This window comes from Geotrypetes seraphini, chromosome 1 (assembly GCF_902459505.1).
Source record: "Geotrypetes seraphini chromosome 1, aGeoSer1.1, whole genome shotgun sequence".
Lineage (NCBI taxonomy): Eukaryota > Metazoa > Chordata > Amphibia > Gymnophiona > Dermophiidae > Geotrypetes > Geotrypetes seraphini.
The window spans coordinates 466,789,543-466,806,487 of record NC_047084.1 but is presented as its reverse complement, the minus strand read 5'-3'; the positions used below and the strand labels follow the sequence as shown (position 1 = coordinate 466,806,487).

General features: G+C 38.7%; 1 protein-coding gene across 1 annotated transcript in view; it reads left to right on the top strand.

The window, feature by feature from the left end:
* SYN1 (synapsin I) overlaps positions 1-16,945 on the top strand; it is a 299,454-nt gene that overhangs the window by 246,054 nt on the left and 36,455 nt on the right. The window contains 1 exon segment of the mRNA XM_033924145.1: positions 86-160. Within this exon segment, the coding sequence (XP_033780036.1) occupies positions 86-160 (75 nt within the window).

Below are 16,945 nucleotides of genomic sequence, written 5' to 3'. Positions count from 1 at the left end.
TACCATGCAAGATATTATACTGTTTGAAGCTGATGATGTGCTCTCCTTGCTCTCTAACACACTTTTTCTTCTTCTGGCTCTTCAGGAGGACCTCCATCTCTGGAAACTGGAAGACCAACACAGGCTCAGCCATGCTAGAACAGATTGCCATGTCTGACAGGTGGGACTCAGATCTGTGCTTAGATGGTACCAGAATGCCATCTTTTTTATCTTCAGGCCCAGATTCCCCCCCTCCCTCCCCCCCACCCAAGCCAACTCTGGCCCCAGGAATGTAGGCAGACTTAAGCATCACTATTTTGTTTGGGCATTTTTTTGTCTCCCTGGGACTCCATTATTTTCAGTATGTTTTCTTGGTAGTCTTGTGACATCTCCAATGTTGTTTTTTTTGTCAAAAAAGGTGCTAGTACTCATGTAGAGCCAACCTTAGGGGGAAGGGGAGAAGGAGAATGCGGTAACCAGGACTTTTTTTCAGCTGTACAATATATACACATGTGAGCCAGAATAGCTCTACCTGGAAGGTGGTTTGCTTCTAAATCTGAGGGTCACAGGTTTCAGGCTGGCTGATGCCCCAATGGGGAAAAAAAATCAAGCTGGGAGATTCTGAGTACAGTTGGAATCAAACCCAGTTCCTTAGGTTCTCAGGTCATGGCAATTTAAGCATTCAGATTGATCTGTAGGATAATATATTCAAATTTATTTATAACCCGCTATATCTTGACAGTTTAGAGCGGTTTACAGCAAGAGGATCTGCCAGATGTAGATGAATTAGGTGCGAGTAAAGAAGAGGCAAATAAACATGGCGAAAATTACAGGACAGGTCTAATTTAATCTAATCTAATCCTTAGGTTTGTATACCGCATCATCTCCACGTTCGTAGAGCTTGACGCGGTTTACAGTAGGAGAAATTGGAAGGAACTACAACAGAGGGTTAGAGGTAGAAGTGTGAAGAAAATTTACAGGACTTGGGATGCCAAGATATAAGAGTTTCCTTGATTCCTAAGTTGGAGGGAGACTTACATTTTTTGAGAAAAGCCAGGTTTTCAGATGTTTGCGGAAAATTTGGAGAGAGCTCAAGTTCCGAAGAGGGGAGGTAAGGTTGTTCCAGAGCTCAGTGATTTTGAAGTGGAGGGAGGTCCCTAGCTTTCCTGTGTGGGAAATGCCTTTTAGCGAGGGGAAGGATAGTTTTAATTTGTGGGAGAATCTGGTGGTATTAGGGTTTGAGGAATTCCAAGAAAGAGGGATAAAGGGAGGGAGGATACCATATAGGATTTTGAAAGTTAAACAGGCGCATTTATAGTGGACCCTGGCGATTATCGGAAGCCAGTGGAGCTTGGCCAGGAGCGGGGAGACATGGTCAAATTTACTTTTAGCGAAGATGAGCTTGGCCGCGGCATTCTGAATCCGTTGGAGTCTGTGGAGGTTTTTCTTAGTTAGGCTTAAGTAGATAGAGTTGCAATAGTCCAATCTGGAGAGGATGATGGATTGGACAAGGAGGGTAAAATGTTTTTTTTTTTTTTGTTTTAAATCTTTATTCATTTTTTTGTGTTACAACAAGTGTTACAAATAAACTCAATAGAAACTTAAATACACACTTGACTAACTCATATATTAATATCAAGTTTAACATTAATATAATAATCCCCTGTCCCACCCTCCTTCCCAACCAATAATACATAAATCAATTTTATTATACATTCTTTAAATATTAATTTAGTATGTAATAATCAAAATTGAAAAACCCACCCCATTTCCCTCTTTATAATTATCTTATCATGGGAAAAGTTCATTAGAGAAATCATGTTAACGGTCTTCAGATGTTTCCAGTTTTATTTATGGGAAAAATTATCCTTCTTTACAAAAATCGGTTAATGGTCCCCATATTTTTTTAAATTTATTCATGTATCCTTTGTGTGTTGCAATAGCGAGTTCCATTTTATATATGTGGCATACCGAATTCCACCAGAACATATAATTCAATCTATCATGTTGTTTCCAATTGAATGTAATTTGTTGTATTGCAATTCCAGTTAAAATAAATAAAAGTTTGTTATTACTGGATGAAATTTGGCTTTTTGCTCTCATAGTTGTTCCAAATAATATAGTATCATATGTCAAGGCTACTGGATTTTCTAACATTCTGTTAATTTGGGGCCAAATTGATTTCCAGAATGATAGGATAAATGGACAAAAGAATAAAAGATGATCTAATGTCCCAATTTCAATATGACAGTGCCAGCATCTATTAGATCTTGAACTATCTATTTTTTGTAAACGAGTAGGGGTCCAAAAAGCTCTATGAAGAAGAAAAAACCAAGTTTGTCTCATAGATGCTGACACCGTACATTTTAGCCTCCAAGACCAAAGTCGTGGCCATTGAGATGCACTAATTTGGTGTTTTATCTCAATGCTCCAAATGTCTCTAAGACCATTTTTTGGTTTTTTATTTATATATCCGGATATTAATTTATACCACTGTGCGGCTTTGTGACCTATTGAGTCCATCTGGAAACATAAGAATTCCAAACTGTGATATTTAGCGAGATCTTTCCATTCAGGGAACCCTTTCTGAATAGATTGCTTCAATTGCAACCATTTAAAATATTGTGTTTTATTGAGACCAAATTTTTGTTGCAATTGTGAAAACTCCAGCAATTTATCATTTTTAATTACATCATCCAAAGTGCGAATGCCTGCTATCATCCAATGTTTCCAGATGACTTTAAAACCGCCAATTTTGATCTTGGGGTTTAGCCATATAGTTTGGTTGGTTGATTTACTAATTGGAATTTGAGTAAGATTACTTATGTATTTTAAAGTTTTCCAGGTATCCATAAATATTTTATGATCTTTGTATAACCTTGGCATTTTGATACCAATTACATGATTAAGACGTAATGGAAACATAAGCCTCCATTCTAGCCAAAACCAGTCTGGAATATTATCTGTGGGTTCTGGGAGGATCCAATACATACCATGACGTAAGATATAGGCTTGATGATACCTATAAAAGTTGGGAAAATTTACCCCTCCCTCCTTAATTGGTTTTTGTAATGACGCTAGAGCAATTCTTGGTTTTTTATTAAGCCATATAAATTTTGTCAAAGTCCTATTTATTTTTGTATAAAACGAATCTTGAAAGAAAACTGGTATCATCCCCATTTGGTAACATACTACCGGTAAAATCATCATTTTTACAGTTTGTACTCTTCCCCACCAAGATAAATGCAAAGGATTCCATTGCTCACACATTTCTATTACTTTTTGTAATAAGCATTTTTCATTAATTTTCATTGTTTCATCTACTGTTTTTGTTATCAAAATTCCAAGGTATTTAATATATTCTTCCTTCCAAACAAAAGGGAATGTATCAAATAAACCTTTTGTACAATGTATATTTAGTGGAAGAATCTCTGATTTATTCCAATTAATTTTATATCCTGAAAAATTTCCAAATTTCTCAATCAATTCGAGTAGATGTGGAATGGTGGATTCTGGATTCTTCAGATATAGTAATAAATCATCTGCGTAAGCAGATATCTTATATTCTTTATCTGAATGAGGTATACCTTGTATCTCCTTAGCTTGTTGGATAGCTAATATTAAGGGTTCTAAAACAATATCAAACAGCAAAGGGGATAAGGGACATCCTTGTCTAACTCCTCTCTGTAGATTAAATTTTTCTGAAAACGTATTATTAATATATAGTCTAGCAGAAGGGGAGCTATACATTGTTTGTATCATTTGTATAAATCCAGGACCTATACCAAACCATTCCATTGCTTGATACATAAAAGGCCATTCTACTCTATCAAAGGCCTTTTCTGCATCTAATGAAATTGCAAAAGTAGGTTCATTCATTTTCTTTGTTAAATGTAACATATGGAATGTTAATCTGGTATTGTGAGATGAATGTCTTTGAGCAACGAATCCTGTTTGATGCATACCTATTATATGGGGTAGAGCTTTAGCTAATCTTAGCGCAAGTATTTTTGCTAATAATTTTCCATCTACATTTATTAAAGATATTGGTCTATAGTTTGAGACCAAAGTGGGATCTTTATTGGACTTTGGCAAAACAATAGTCAAAGATTCTGCTATAGTGCCTTTAATACAACCTTTATTGAGTTGATATTGATAAAGATTTAATAAATAGGGTAATAAAAAATTTTGAAATGTTTTATAAAATTCCACTGTATATCCATCACCACCTGGAGCGGATCCAACTCTAAGGGACTTCAAAGCTGTTCCTAATTCTTTTAGTGATATTGGTTCTTCCAAACTTCGTTTTATATGTTCAGGAATTTTTGGACCCTCTAACATTTTTAAAAATTCAAAACCATCTTTTTCTTTATTTAGATAATTTTCGGAAGAATAAAGAGATTTATAAAATTTTAAGAATTGTTTTAAAATAGGTTCAATTTGTGTATATGTATTTCCATTTTCATCTTTTATTGCTATTAATTTTGTTTTTCTTTTTTTCGCTTTAAGATAATTTGCCAATATTCTTCCTGATTTGTTTGAATTACCATAGTACAATGTTTGTTGAGAAAATAAATCTTTCCTAATCATCTTAGATGAGATCTCATTATATTTACCTTTTAATTTTAATAATTCTTGTTGAATAGAATATTCCCATTTTTCTATAAGTTTTGATTCTAAATTTTTAATCTCTTTTTCTAAGATTAAAAATTGTTTTTTAATTTGTTTTTTTAGAAAAGCCGAATAAGAAATTATCTGTCCTCTAATTGATGCCTTAAAAGCATCCCATAAAGTTTCTCTGTTAATATCATCATTATCGTTTATTTGAAAAAATTCTTTCATTTTTGTTAGAAGATTTTCACAAAAGTTTTGGTCAACCAACAGTGTATTATCCATTTTCCAAATTGGTCTGTTATTATTTTGATCTGTAGTTTTAATTTTGATCCACACTCCACCATGGTCAGATAGAATAATTGGATCAATGGCTGCTTGTGTCACTTGATGTGCAAGATGATTTGAAGTAAAGATATAATCTATTCTTGAAAAGGAATTATGAACATGAGAACAGAAAGAAAATTCCCGACCATCAAAATGAAGTATTCTCCATATATCTATTAAATCACAAGATTGAATCAAATTATCTAGTCCCATAGATTTCATAACTCTACTTGGGTTTTTATCTAATAAAGGATCCATTACAGCATTGAAGTCCCCTGCTACTATAAGATTTGAAGTAGCCAGTGGTATGATCAGTTGTTGAAGAGTTTTAAAGAATTCATTTTGGTTCGAATTAGGGGCGTATATATTGATTATCGTCATGGTAGTATTTCCCATATTCATTTCCACCATTATCCATCTTCCATGAATATCTGAAGCTTTTAGTTTAAATGAAGCAGAGCATTTTTTATTAATTAAAATAGCAACACCTGCTTTTTTCCCTATAGCTGGTGAGAAAAAACACTGTTTGACCCAGCCTCCTTCTAGCTTTTTAGATTCTATATGTGAGAGGTGGGTCTCTTGTATAAGGCATATATCTGGATCTTGCCTTTTTAAAAATGATAGTGATTTTTTCCTTTTTATCATATGATTTAGACCGTTAACATTTAAAGACATAATTTTAATATCCATTTATTTTTAAATATTCAGGTATTAAATTATGTATATTTTCCCAATGTTTTAAGTATTTCTTTTCTCTTTTTCCCTTTATTCCCATGATTATCTTATATATTTCCCTTTTATTCCCTCCCATCCCTCTTATCCCTCCCTTCCCCCCCTTATTAATTACGAAAACTTGGATACGCAGGTTTAGGTTAGATTTAGATAACTCCGACAAGCTATTAATAATTATCTAAAGTACTACCATTTTTTCTCTATTTCTGTATATTTTCTATTATTATTATTAATTATAAGAATAAGTAAAAAGTTTTTCATTCTTATGTATTGAAAGATTATTTTCTGTATTTGTATGTCTTTAAATCCATAAGAATGATTATATTAAATCACTTATATCTAAGAACATTTCAATTATAATTCAATTCTTTTCAGGTGGTATATTATATTTACTTTAAAAAGCTTTCCAATTTAGCCTCTTTCCTCAGAACTGTAACAAGAGTCTTCAGCACAGGAATCCCCTCATCTCTTATACTCATTATTTTCTTCTGTTTCACGAGAGAGTTGTCAATTAAGAGAAGCTAACACTCCCATCAGTGTTCTTGTAAGTTCTATCTCAATAGCATACTCTCTAGATATCTATGATTTTAAAGTATCTGAGGCCTGTGCAGAAGAGAGTGAAGTCCTGTGCCAAAAACCCTTCCTTTATCTCCCATAGAGGATTGCCAGGTTGAATAATTGTGGGTACTAAAATTCAACTTAATAAATAAAAGAACATAAAATTTGAGATATATATATTTAAAAAATTTTTCAGGCAATTTTTGCGTCCCCAATACATTCTTTTCATATATTTCATATTTAAAACGCATTTTAATGTATTTGAAACGCAAAATTAAACCCGAAGTACCACCTTCAACCGGAAATATAGCAAACCAATCATTTCGTCTTATTTTTTTTTTATAATCTTCTCTGTGATTGGAGGATGATTCTCTTTCTTATTATTACTCCGCTTTCAAAATTTCTCATTCAATCAGTACATCTTTAAGTTTGTTGAAAAAACTTTCTTCGTCATCATTTGAGTTCGGAGATGTGTTTCAATTCATTTTCATTCCTTCCAGTAAGTTTATTCTATTTATTCTGAGTAGAATTCTAGAATTTTTTTTTTTTTTTTTTTTGTATTTTTCAGTTTTCTTGTTTTCCATGGAGAATGTTGCAAGTTGTTTAAGTCTTTAATTCGATCCTTGTGTGTTCTTTTTCCATTGCTTTCCGTTCTGATCTATCTTTAACCGTCAGTAGTCTTTAGTATGAACTCATTAATTGTTCTTTAGATTGTCATAGGTTGCTCCATTTGATTTATAAATTCCTGTAGTTTTTTTGGATCCGTAAAGTTTTGCGTTTTGTTAGCAATGGTAACCTTCATAATTGCCGGGTAAAGGAGCCCAAATCTAGCTCCTAGAGATCTTAGTTGTGGTCTCATGTCTAAGAATTGTTTTCTTCTTGTTGCTGTTTCTTTTGCAAAGTCCGGGACAATGTATATTTTTGAATCTTGGCATTTAAGATTTTTGATTTCCTTGGCTATTTGGCATATTTCAATTGCTTGTTGATGTCTTAAAAGTTTAAAAATTAAAGTTCTTGGACCTGTTTGAGTGTTATTTCTTTGTGTTGGAATCCTATGAGCTCTTTCAATTTCCAGTTCCGTTTTAAATTTCAGTGGTAGTATTTTGGGAAGAAATTTTTCAAGAAATGCAATCGGATCATTCTTTTCCACTCCTTCAGGTAATCCGATTATTCTTAAATTATTCCGTCTTTCACGATTCCGGCTGTCTTCAAGATTTTTTTTTATCTCTGTTATTTCTTTCCATATGATTTTACTGTGATTCATATCTGTATTTAATTGTTCTGTAATATCTTCTAATGTTGAGATTCTATTTTCTGTGATGTCCACTCTTTTAGTTAGAATTGCAGCATCTTCCATTGCTTTTTGTAGTTTTTTGTTACTATCTAAGACAATTTCTTTTATTTGTCTTAATTCTTCCATAACATCCAGATTTTTTTCTGTTGGTAATGGGATTTTAGAGGGTGTACCTGGCTCAGGTTTCGACCTCTTATTGCTTCCCGATGTTCCAGCTCCCAAGTCAGTTTTATTTTGTTTAGTTGAAGTCATATTTCAATATATATTTTAGTTTCTTTAAAATATTTGGTAGTAATTCTTTTTAATATATTTGCATATAAGGAGCTATTCGTTTATCCAACCATTCGTCCAAGCCACGCCCCTTTTTTTTTTTTTTTTTTTTTTTTTCAGTATTCTTAAAGCAACTGTAAATTATTTGTCTTAGGCTCTATTGCAAACTCTTTGTTGGCATCCAGCCTCAGCTGAAAAAATTTTGCAGCCTTCCTTTCTGGCTCTCCTCTTACAAGCCCAATCGCAGCCTTTACCGAGGAGAGCAATATTCCATGCAGTATATTTACTTTAATCTTTCAATGTGCATGTATATGTATTTCAGTGTCTCTCAACTGCCTCAATGTCACTTTTTCTTCAGGTCAAAGAAGTTACCAATCCTTTTATTTTTCCTTTTCTCAGAGCCCAAAAACCTACAATCTCCTATATCTGAATCTCTTCAATTACAGCAGCAGAGATTGACATTTATACTGATCCTTCACAGTTTATTTTTGAAGTTAGCAGCAAGGAAATAGTTAAAAAAACCGTTGCCAAGTAGATTTCACTGTAGACCTCGCCTCATCTCCAGCAGAGGACAGCTATTTCAAAGCAGCCCATTTCCCTAGTTTGACAGGCATCAGGCATCCTTTAAAAAAAAAAAAAAACCTTTATCCCTGTCACTAGGCAGCTCACCGGCAGTCCCAGACTTTTCAATTTTTCTTTTTTTTTTTTTTTTTCCGATCCAAGATGGCCGCGGTCGTGGTGCACCGAGCAACCGTCTGCAAAACCCCACCTTCGGGAAATCTTTCCTCCTGCGCTCTACGCCGGAGAGCTTTAATCGTGCCAAAGAGGAGGGGAAGGAAAGCCTCCCTGGCCTCACGACGTACCGGACCAGCCCTCCCTGGCAACACTGAAAAGCCGCTGAGACGGATTTAGCCCTTCACCTCGCCTCCCAGGAAACAAACAAAAACGGCACCTCTTTCTCCCGAATTTCTCCTTCAAATATCTCTCCGACCCACTCAAAGAGGCAAACTCCAATTTATTATGCCATCAAGAACGTTTTTTTTTTGTAGTTTTTCTGAAATTTAAGCTTGTCTATTCGGAGCTCTTTCTTCATCCAACCGTCATCGTTCGCGTCCAAGCCACGCCCCCGGGTAAAATGTTTTTGATGGAAGCAGGATCTAACTTTCCTCAGCATGTGAAGGCTGAAAAAGCATTTTTTTTACCAAGGATTGGAGGTGGTCATTGAAGGACAATGTGGAATCAATGATGATGCCCAAGACCTTGCTCGAGAACTCAAGCTGCAGAGAGGAGCCAGAGGGTAGTGGGATGGAGGTGGGTAGGTGATCTAGTTTTGGACCAAGCCAAAGAAGTCTTGTTTTGGACTCATTCAATTTCATTTGCACAGTGTGGACCCAGGATTGTAGGTTCATTATATAAGAGGATATGTTCTTAGACAGGTCGGTGAGGTTCGAATCGGTCTCGAGGAGGACGAGGATGTCGTCTGCATAAGTGTAAATTGTTTCAAGGGGGGATAGGTGGAGGAGTTTTAGGGAGGACATATAGATGTTGAAAAGGATAGGGGATAGTGGAGAGCCTTGCGGGACTCCACAATTCGGTTTCCAGGGGGAGGATGAGGTGCCATTCATGTTAACAATGTAAGAACGAGAGCGGAGGAATTTAGAGAACCAACCTAGGACTGTGGAGTTGATACCTATCTCAGAGAGTTGGTAAACAAGAATATCATGGTGAAAAATCATAAAGAAGACCAGGGACTACCACTTTAGTAGAAGTCTTTGCTTGGTGTATGTAATTGTTATCACTGTATGTTGTGTGGCTTACTGTGATAAAGTAATGACATCCTGTGGTTAATTTGTGTACTGCAGATGCACATTTGCCAAATCACACTAATATTAATAGTGATGCCCTGTGGTAAACCTACACAAGTAGAGTAACCATATTTAATAATAATAATTTTATTTCTTATATACCGCTATACCCTAAGTTCGAAGCGATTTACAGTGAAAGTCGTGTCTAGAGAGAGTACAGTGTTACCAGTAGGATACAGGATAATACAAAGTGAGCAGGTACTGGGTGATTACAATAGGTAATAACAAGAAAGAGTTACAGGATGTTTACAATAAGATACAGGGTAATGGGTGTTTACAATAAGGTACAAGATAATAACAAGAGAACAGATACAGGATGTTTACAAAGATACAGGATAAAACAAAGTGAGCAGGTACTGGGGTGTTTACAAAAGGTACAAGATATTTACAAGAGAACAGTTACAGGATGTTTACGATAGGATACAGGGTGTTATAGTAAGTTATAGGCTGGTACAGTATGAACAGCTACTAGAGATCAATGCTGTTTACAGCTGGATATGTATAAAGTGCGTAAGAGAGTTGTACAGCATTAAGCAATGGGGGAAGGGAGAAGGAAGGGGGAGGACTTTCGAGAAGTGTTATAACTGGTAGGGGGAGAGTTTAGGTGATGTTGAAGAGGTGGGTCTTCAGGGATTTTCTGAAGTCCGCATATGATGTGGTTTCGAGTATTGGTTTTGCTAGCCATGTGTTCAGTTGGGCAGCCTGGAAAGAAAGCATTCTGTTTAGATACTTCTTGTAGTGACATGATTTCAGGGATGGGTAAGTAAAGAGGTTTGTTCTGCGGGAGGTCTTTATTGGACGGTAGGTGAGGAATTGGGAAGCTAGGTAAGTTGGTAGCATCCCGAAGATCGCTTTGAAGCTGATGCAGGCGAATTTGAAAAGTATTCTGGAGTCAACTGGTAACCAGTGGAGTATTTGGAGATATGGCGAGATATGTTCCCATTTCTTGAGTCCGAAGATGAGACGGACGGCAGTGTTTTGGATTAATCTTAGCTTAAAACTCCAGTTCTTGAGAACTGGTGTGGCAAGATGGCGGAAATGTGAGAAGCCGAGAGAGACGCAGTAGAGGACAATGGTCTCTGGTTTCCTCTTATCCTTACCAGTTTTCCTGCATTGTGAGTTTTCAGCGCCTCTACTATTCTGGATACAAAGAGGAAGGGGGTGATTAGGATCATTTCCTCGCCGGCCCTGGTCTCTACCCCGATCCAGCAGACTATGGATCGCTTCTTCTCTGCGCTCCAAGCAACTACACAACTATCCAGAGGCATGGCAAGCCAGGCATTGGGCAGAGATGTGGGAGAATCTGCTGCCCTTTCAGGTATGGAAATATCGTTATCTCCTCCGGAATCCCTCAACCCTCCATGTCCGGCAACTGACGGGGTGCTGGAGCAGGAGACTTGCGATCCCGGAAGTGGATACGTGGGGTCTCCCAATGAGGGCACAATGCCTACGGCAGAGCAGCTGATGTTTGCAAGCAAGAGAGAGGGAACTACACCTGCTCCCACGGAGGCATCCCTGAACGATATCTGGTGGCTCCTCCAACGGATGGAGACTAAAATTACAAAATCAATAAACGAGGTATCTAAAATAACCGATAAATTAGATTTCTTAACTAGAACTGTAGAGTTAATGAAAATGGATTTCACAGGCCAGGCAAACACAGATTGAGATACATCATTTGCAGCAATTCAAGATAGCAACAATTAAGAATACCTTAATACATAGGAAATTGGAACAGATTGAAAATTTCAACTGTCAGTTAAATCTTCGCTTTTTAAATTTCCCACTGGTCCCGGGAGTATTACCTCTAGATTTTCTTAAAAGATATTTGATTGAAAATTTGAAAATTTCCCCAAATAATATACCTCCAATTAACAAAATCTATTACTTGCCGAATAAAAAGATTCCTCAAAGCGAAGAAGAAAAAAAAGAGTGGAAGAGAGAACCAGATTGATTTTGGTAATGTGTCTGCTCTTCTTGAACAAACGTTAACAGCAGACACCGATAGAGCTACTCTGTTGGTTTCCTTTGTTTTTGAGCAGGATGTCAATATGATTTTGAAATTAAATTGTAAGAATTCTCAAAAACTCTTCGGGGACCAGAAAATATGGATATACCCTGATGTCGCTAAGACTACTCAAGAGCGAAGAAAAGATTTCCTTTCTTTACATCAAAAGACAATTAAATTGGGTGCTACATTCCTATTGGCATTTCCCTGTAAGTGCCTGTTCAGGTACTTATGAATCAAGTACACTTTTTTTCCTCCTGACCATTTGAAGGAGTTTATAGATATCAAGAAGGTCAACAAGAATGATTATAGAGGGACTTTTAAAATAATACAGTTGTTTAAATATCACTAAGCCTTTCTTTTTGGAAAATTATACTTAAAAGTTCACTCTCATATAGGTTGACCACACCCCTCTTATTGTGGTCTAAGAAGAGGGCTATTATTTTGGTTATATATTAGGAGTTGATTTCTCAATTTTCTTCTTTTGAAATGTTTCTTATTCCCTGTATTTCATAGAGCAAGATTATTCTTGTGAAATATATATGTGAAAGTTATAAATAAATAAATAAAAAACCTCCAGTTCTTGTTTTTACCCCCATCTTATAGAAATACAATTTTGGTTTGATGGCATAATTTGTCTCCCTTGACATGGAGTTGTATCACTCTATTCATAGGGATCTGATAATGATCAGGAGAGCAACACTCCTATGATTTACAAGTTTTTACTCAACTGTATTTAATGTTTCTGTTTTTTGCTTTATCAGGAAGATGCTTTTAGAAACTTTAAATGCTAATATTTCCTTGAGAATGAAATAAATTTTAGAAGGATCTTACTGATGTTGTTTTAAATCATGCAAAAAAAATCCCTAATATTTATTTAACTGCATCAGGTTTGTCTTGAAAGGCCTGACTTCAAAAGGGCATTGTCCACAGTTTGAGTCCTTTCCAGTTGAGCTGTTGGCCAGAGTTGCTCATGGGGTTTGGCCATGGACCCTAGTTGAGTTTGGAGCCCATAAGCTATTGTTCAGGAATACATGATGGCAGCTGTCCCCATGGGGCACCTACCAGTAGGGGAGTGAGACCCCCCTGTGCATTCCTGCAGAAGATTTACATAATAAATGGTAATTTAAATCGGCTGACATGCATTATTTCCTAATACAAATATCAACAGCAATCCCAAGCTTCACAGATTTTCATTAAACTTAAGAACCTCAGGACTCCTGTTTATTCATTGTCCTAAGCTTTATGTGCCATCTCCTCACCGGTTCTATGAAAACTTGTAATTTAAAGATTGCAACAATGTAACTTCTAAACATTTCATTTAAAGATGAATAACACTTAGCTATATATTGTGGTCTTTCTCCCCGACGTTCAAGACCACAATATAAAGCTAAGTGTTATTCATCTTTAAATGAAATGTTTAGAAGTTACATTGTTGCAATCTTTAAATTACAAGTTTTCATAGAACCGGTGAGGAGATGGCACATAAAGCTTAGGACAATGAATAAACAAGAGTCCTGAGTGGTGTCTCTGAGGTTCTTAAGTTTATGTATATCCTTTGTTCTACTTTTTTTCATTAAAATCAATAAAACTTTTGAACTAAAAAAAAAAAGAAGAAAATCTGTGAAGTTTTTGATTGCTGCTGATAGTTGTATTAGAACAGGGGTCTCAAAGTCCCTCCTTAAGGGCCGAATCCAGTCGGGTTTTCAGGATTTCCGCAATGAATATGCATGAAATCTATGTGCATGCACTGTTTTCAATGCATATTGATTGGGGAAATCCTGAAAACCCGACTGGATTGCGGCCCTCAAGGAGGGACTTTGAGATTAGAAGATTATCTCAAGATAAATAAGAAAGAGCCTAGTTAAAAGAATGCATTATTTCCTAAGCTGTTTACTAAGGAAATAAAGTTACTTTCTAAAAACTAGAAGAAAAGGCAGGTAGCAGCACACAGCTATTTGGAGCAGACACCAGCAGTTCTACATTGTAGGCACTTCTCAGCGCGGTTGTCAATCAACCGTTAGGCGCCACTTATAGAATCATGCCTAGCAGCGCCTTAAGTGAACTTAGACGTCACTAGACGCCGTCAGGATTGGCACCTGTATATTAGGCCAGGGAAGCCAAAAGGTTGGACACCCCTGCCTTAGACTTTCCTGACTGGTCATGATGATCACCAGTGTGAACCTCATAGGTGGAGAGCTTATTCTCTCAGCCAGTTTGTTTAGGGTTGATGGTCACAGCTGGAGGCTGCTTGGTCTATCAACCACCTAGAAGTGAGGGCTATCTCTATTCATCTTGCTCTGCAATACTTTCTACCATATGCATACTAGACTGAACTGGTCCTATGTGACAGCGATGTGTAGGAAGGCATATGTGGTGAGGTGCTTCCAAAAGCTTCTGGAATAGATGCTGGGGAGTATTCCCACACTGACTCCGTTGCATGATGTCACGCAAGAATACCTGCTACAGGTGAGCAACTTTGTTTTCTGGTTGCCACTTGCTCAGCCAGGAGTGTCTTCAAGTTTCAAGGTCTGTCCTTTAAGGCTCCTTACTTGTCATTTGGGGTTGAGACTACCGTACTTTCTTTCAAAACAGTTTCCTCTTTTTTACCAAAAGTGATAATTTTTCCAAATGTGTTATCCCTTATCCCTAAGCCAGGGCGTGTGGAGTATATCTCTCAAATTTACTGTTAATGCTCACCATAAAAATATTGCACTAAAGAGACCTTCTTTCTGGAGTTCGTAAGATATTAAGTTTATAGGCAATTTATCCAGGTGCACTTGAAATTTCTTTTTAACCAGACTGTGGCACCCAAAATAATGGGAAATATTTCTGAATCATTCTACCAGAGTAGTTGCTTGGAAATGACACCTTTATAATCAATGTTGTTCTGGTGTCTTTCTTTCACCACTTTGTCTGATTTCCTGGCACTCAACTTGTTATTTGTCAAAATGGGGATGTCTGAGGAGATCATAACCTTTTTATTCTCTATGATTCTCTTAGGGTCATGATCCCAATGCTTTTCTGACACAGTGATGTAGTGTTTACAAAGATTCTAGTGGATTAGTTATGCCATCTTGTGCCTTTCTGTATACATAATTTCTGCCATTAGAACTTCACAGCCAACTCTTTCTTATAGAATCTACAGATGTCTGGGGCACCAGTTTTTCTATGCTTGCTCTAAATCATTTTGTTTATAACCCACTCTCTTGGGCTGCAACCATCAATTGCTCATTCTTGAGTTCCAGTTCACCTCCCCTTAACCATTCATGTGTCCAGTGTTGATCAATGAATGGTTCCTGGAGTAAGACTTTGTATTTCCTGCTGTACTTATGCATTTGCCACTTCTTGTTTCTCACCTGCTAATCTAATTTCTTGAAGAGGTTTTCTCTCTTCCTTTGCAAATTCTTCTGCTTCCTTCCCTTTTGGTTCCGGTGGATTTTCACTCATACCTTCCACATGTCAGAAAACTTGTCCAAATTTAATGATGGAAATGGATTCTGGAAGTTTTCTTTCATATCTCAACACCTTTTGTGCATTTGGATCTGACAATGCAGTTAAGTAAGCCTGGAGGCCTTTGATAACAGCTTGATAAGTATGATGTTTTCTGTGAGACTCATTCCTCCTTCAGCTCTGGGAATGTACAGTCTTGGAATACACTGATTCTTATAAATGATCTTGTGGGCATGAAGGAGTTTTCTTGTTTGCACATCAAGTTTTTCAAGGTCTTTAAGAGGCCAGTGTATATTCCAGAGCTGTATGAGAGTGCAGGAATCGCTAGCTAATTAATGGTCTGTGGCGATGTTGTTTTAGATTTTTGTGCTCCTGATTCAAATCTACCAGCCTCTCCCCATAAATGAGTGAGCCGAAGAATCACTGAGTGGGAGATTTAGGGGCTCATTTTCAAAGCACTTAGACACACAAAGTACCATAGGCTGAGGGAAGAGAGAGACTGGTTGGAGAAAAATGCTATGAATGGAAAGAAAGAGAGTATGATGCTGACAAGCTGCCAGTGGGAGGAGAGAGTGGCAGAACTCTAGCTTTTGATTTGTCCACATTACCTGCTCTGTTCTTGATATTTACATACACCACTATTTTATTTTTCCTTTTTTATTTCCTTTGCAGGAAAATTTGTTTGGAGTTATGAGTAGAGAATGACACGGTGACGGTTTACCCGCGGCCACCGCATTTAAGCCGCGGGTCACCGCCGAAAACGGGGAAGAAAACTAGCAGTCGCTGCGGTGACGGGGACAAGGCCATTCACCGACCGCGGAAACGGTGAACAGGTTTGTCCCCGCGGGCCAATGTACCCCCTTCTAGGAACCGCTATTTACCGCCCGACGCCCGATTCACCCCCCCAGCAGGACCGCTCGCACCCCCACCCCGAACGACCGCTCGCACGCGCTCCCACCCGCACCCGCGATCGGAGCAAGAGGGAGCCCAAGCCCTCTTGCCCGGCCGACTCCCCGACGTCCGATACATCCCCCCCCCGGCAGGACCACTCGCACCCCCACCCCGAAGGACCGCCGACTTCCCGACAATATCGGGCCAGAAGGGAGCCCAAACCCTCCTGGCCACGGCGACCCCCTAACCCCACTCCGCACTACATTACGGGCAGGAGGGATCCCAGGCCCTCCTGCCCTCGACGCAAACCCCCCCCCCCCCCAACGACCGCCCCCCCCAAGGACCCCCGACCGCCCCCCCAGCCGACCCGCGACCCCCCTGGCGACCCCCACGACCCCCCCACCCCCCTTCCCCGTACCTTTGGTAGTTGGCCGGACAGACAGGAGCCAAATCCCGCCTGTCCGGCAGGCAGCCAACGAAGGAATGAGGCCGGATTGGCCCATCCATCCTAAAGCTCCGCCTACTGGTGGGGCCTAAGGCGCGTGGGCCAATCAGAATAGGCCCTGGAGCCTTAGGTCCCACCTGGGGGCGCGGCCTGAGGCACATGGGCCCAACCCGACCATGTGCCTTAGGCCGCGCCCCCAGGTGGGACCTAAGGCTCCAGGGCCTATTCTGATTGGCCCACGCGCCTTAGGCCCCACCAGTAGGCGGAGCTTTAGGATGGATGGGCCAATCCGGCCTCATTCCTTCGTTGGCTGCCTGCCGGACAGGCGATTTTGGCTCCCGTCTGTCCGGCCAACTACCAAAGGTACGGGGAAGGGGGGTGGGGGGGTCGCCAGGGGGGGCGCGGGTCGGCTGGGGGGGGGGGTCGTTGGGGGGAGGGGGGGTTGCGTCGAGGGCAGGAGGGCTGCAGTGCAGAACATAAGCCTTTCATTAAGACAATCCTGGTTCGCTTTT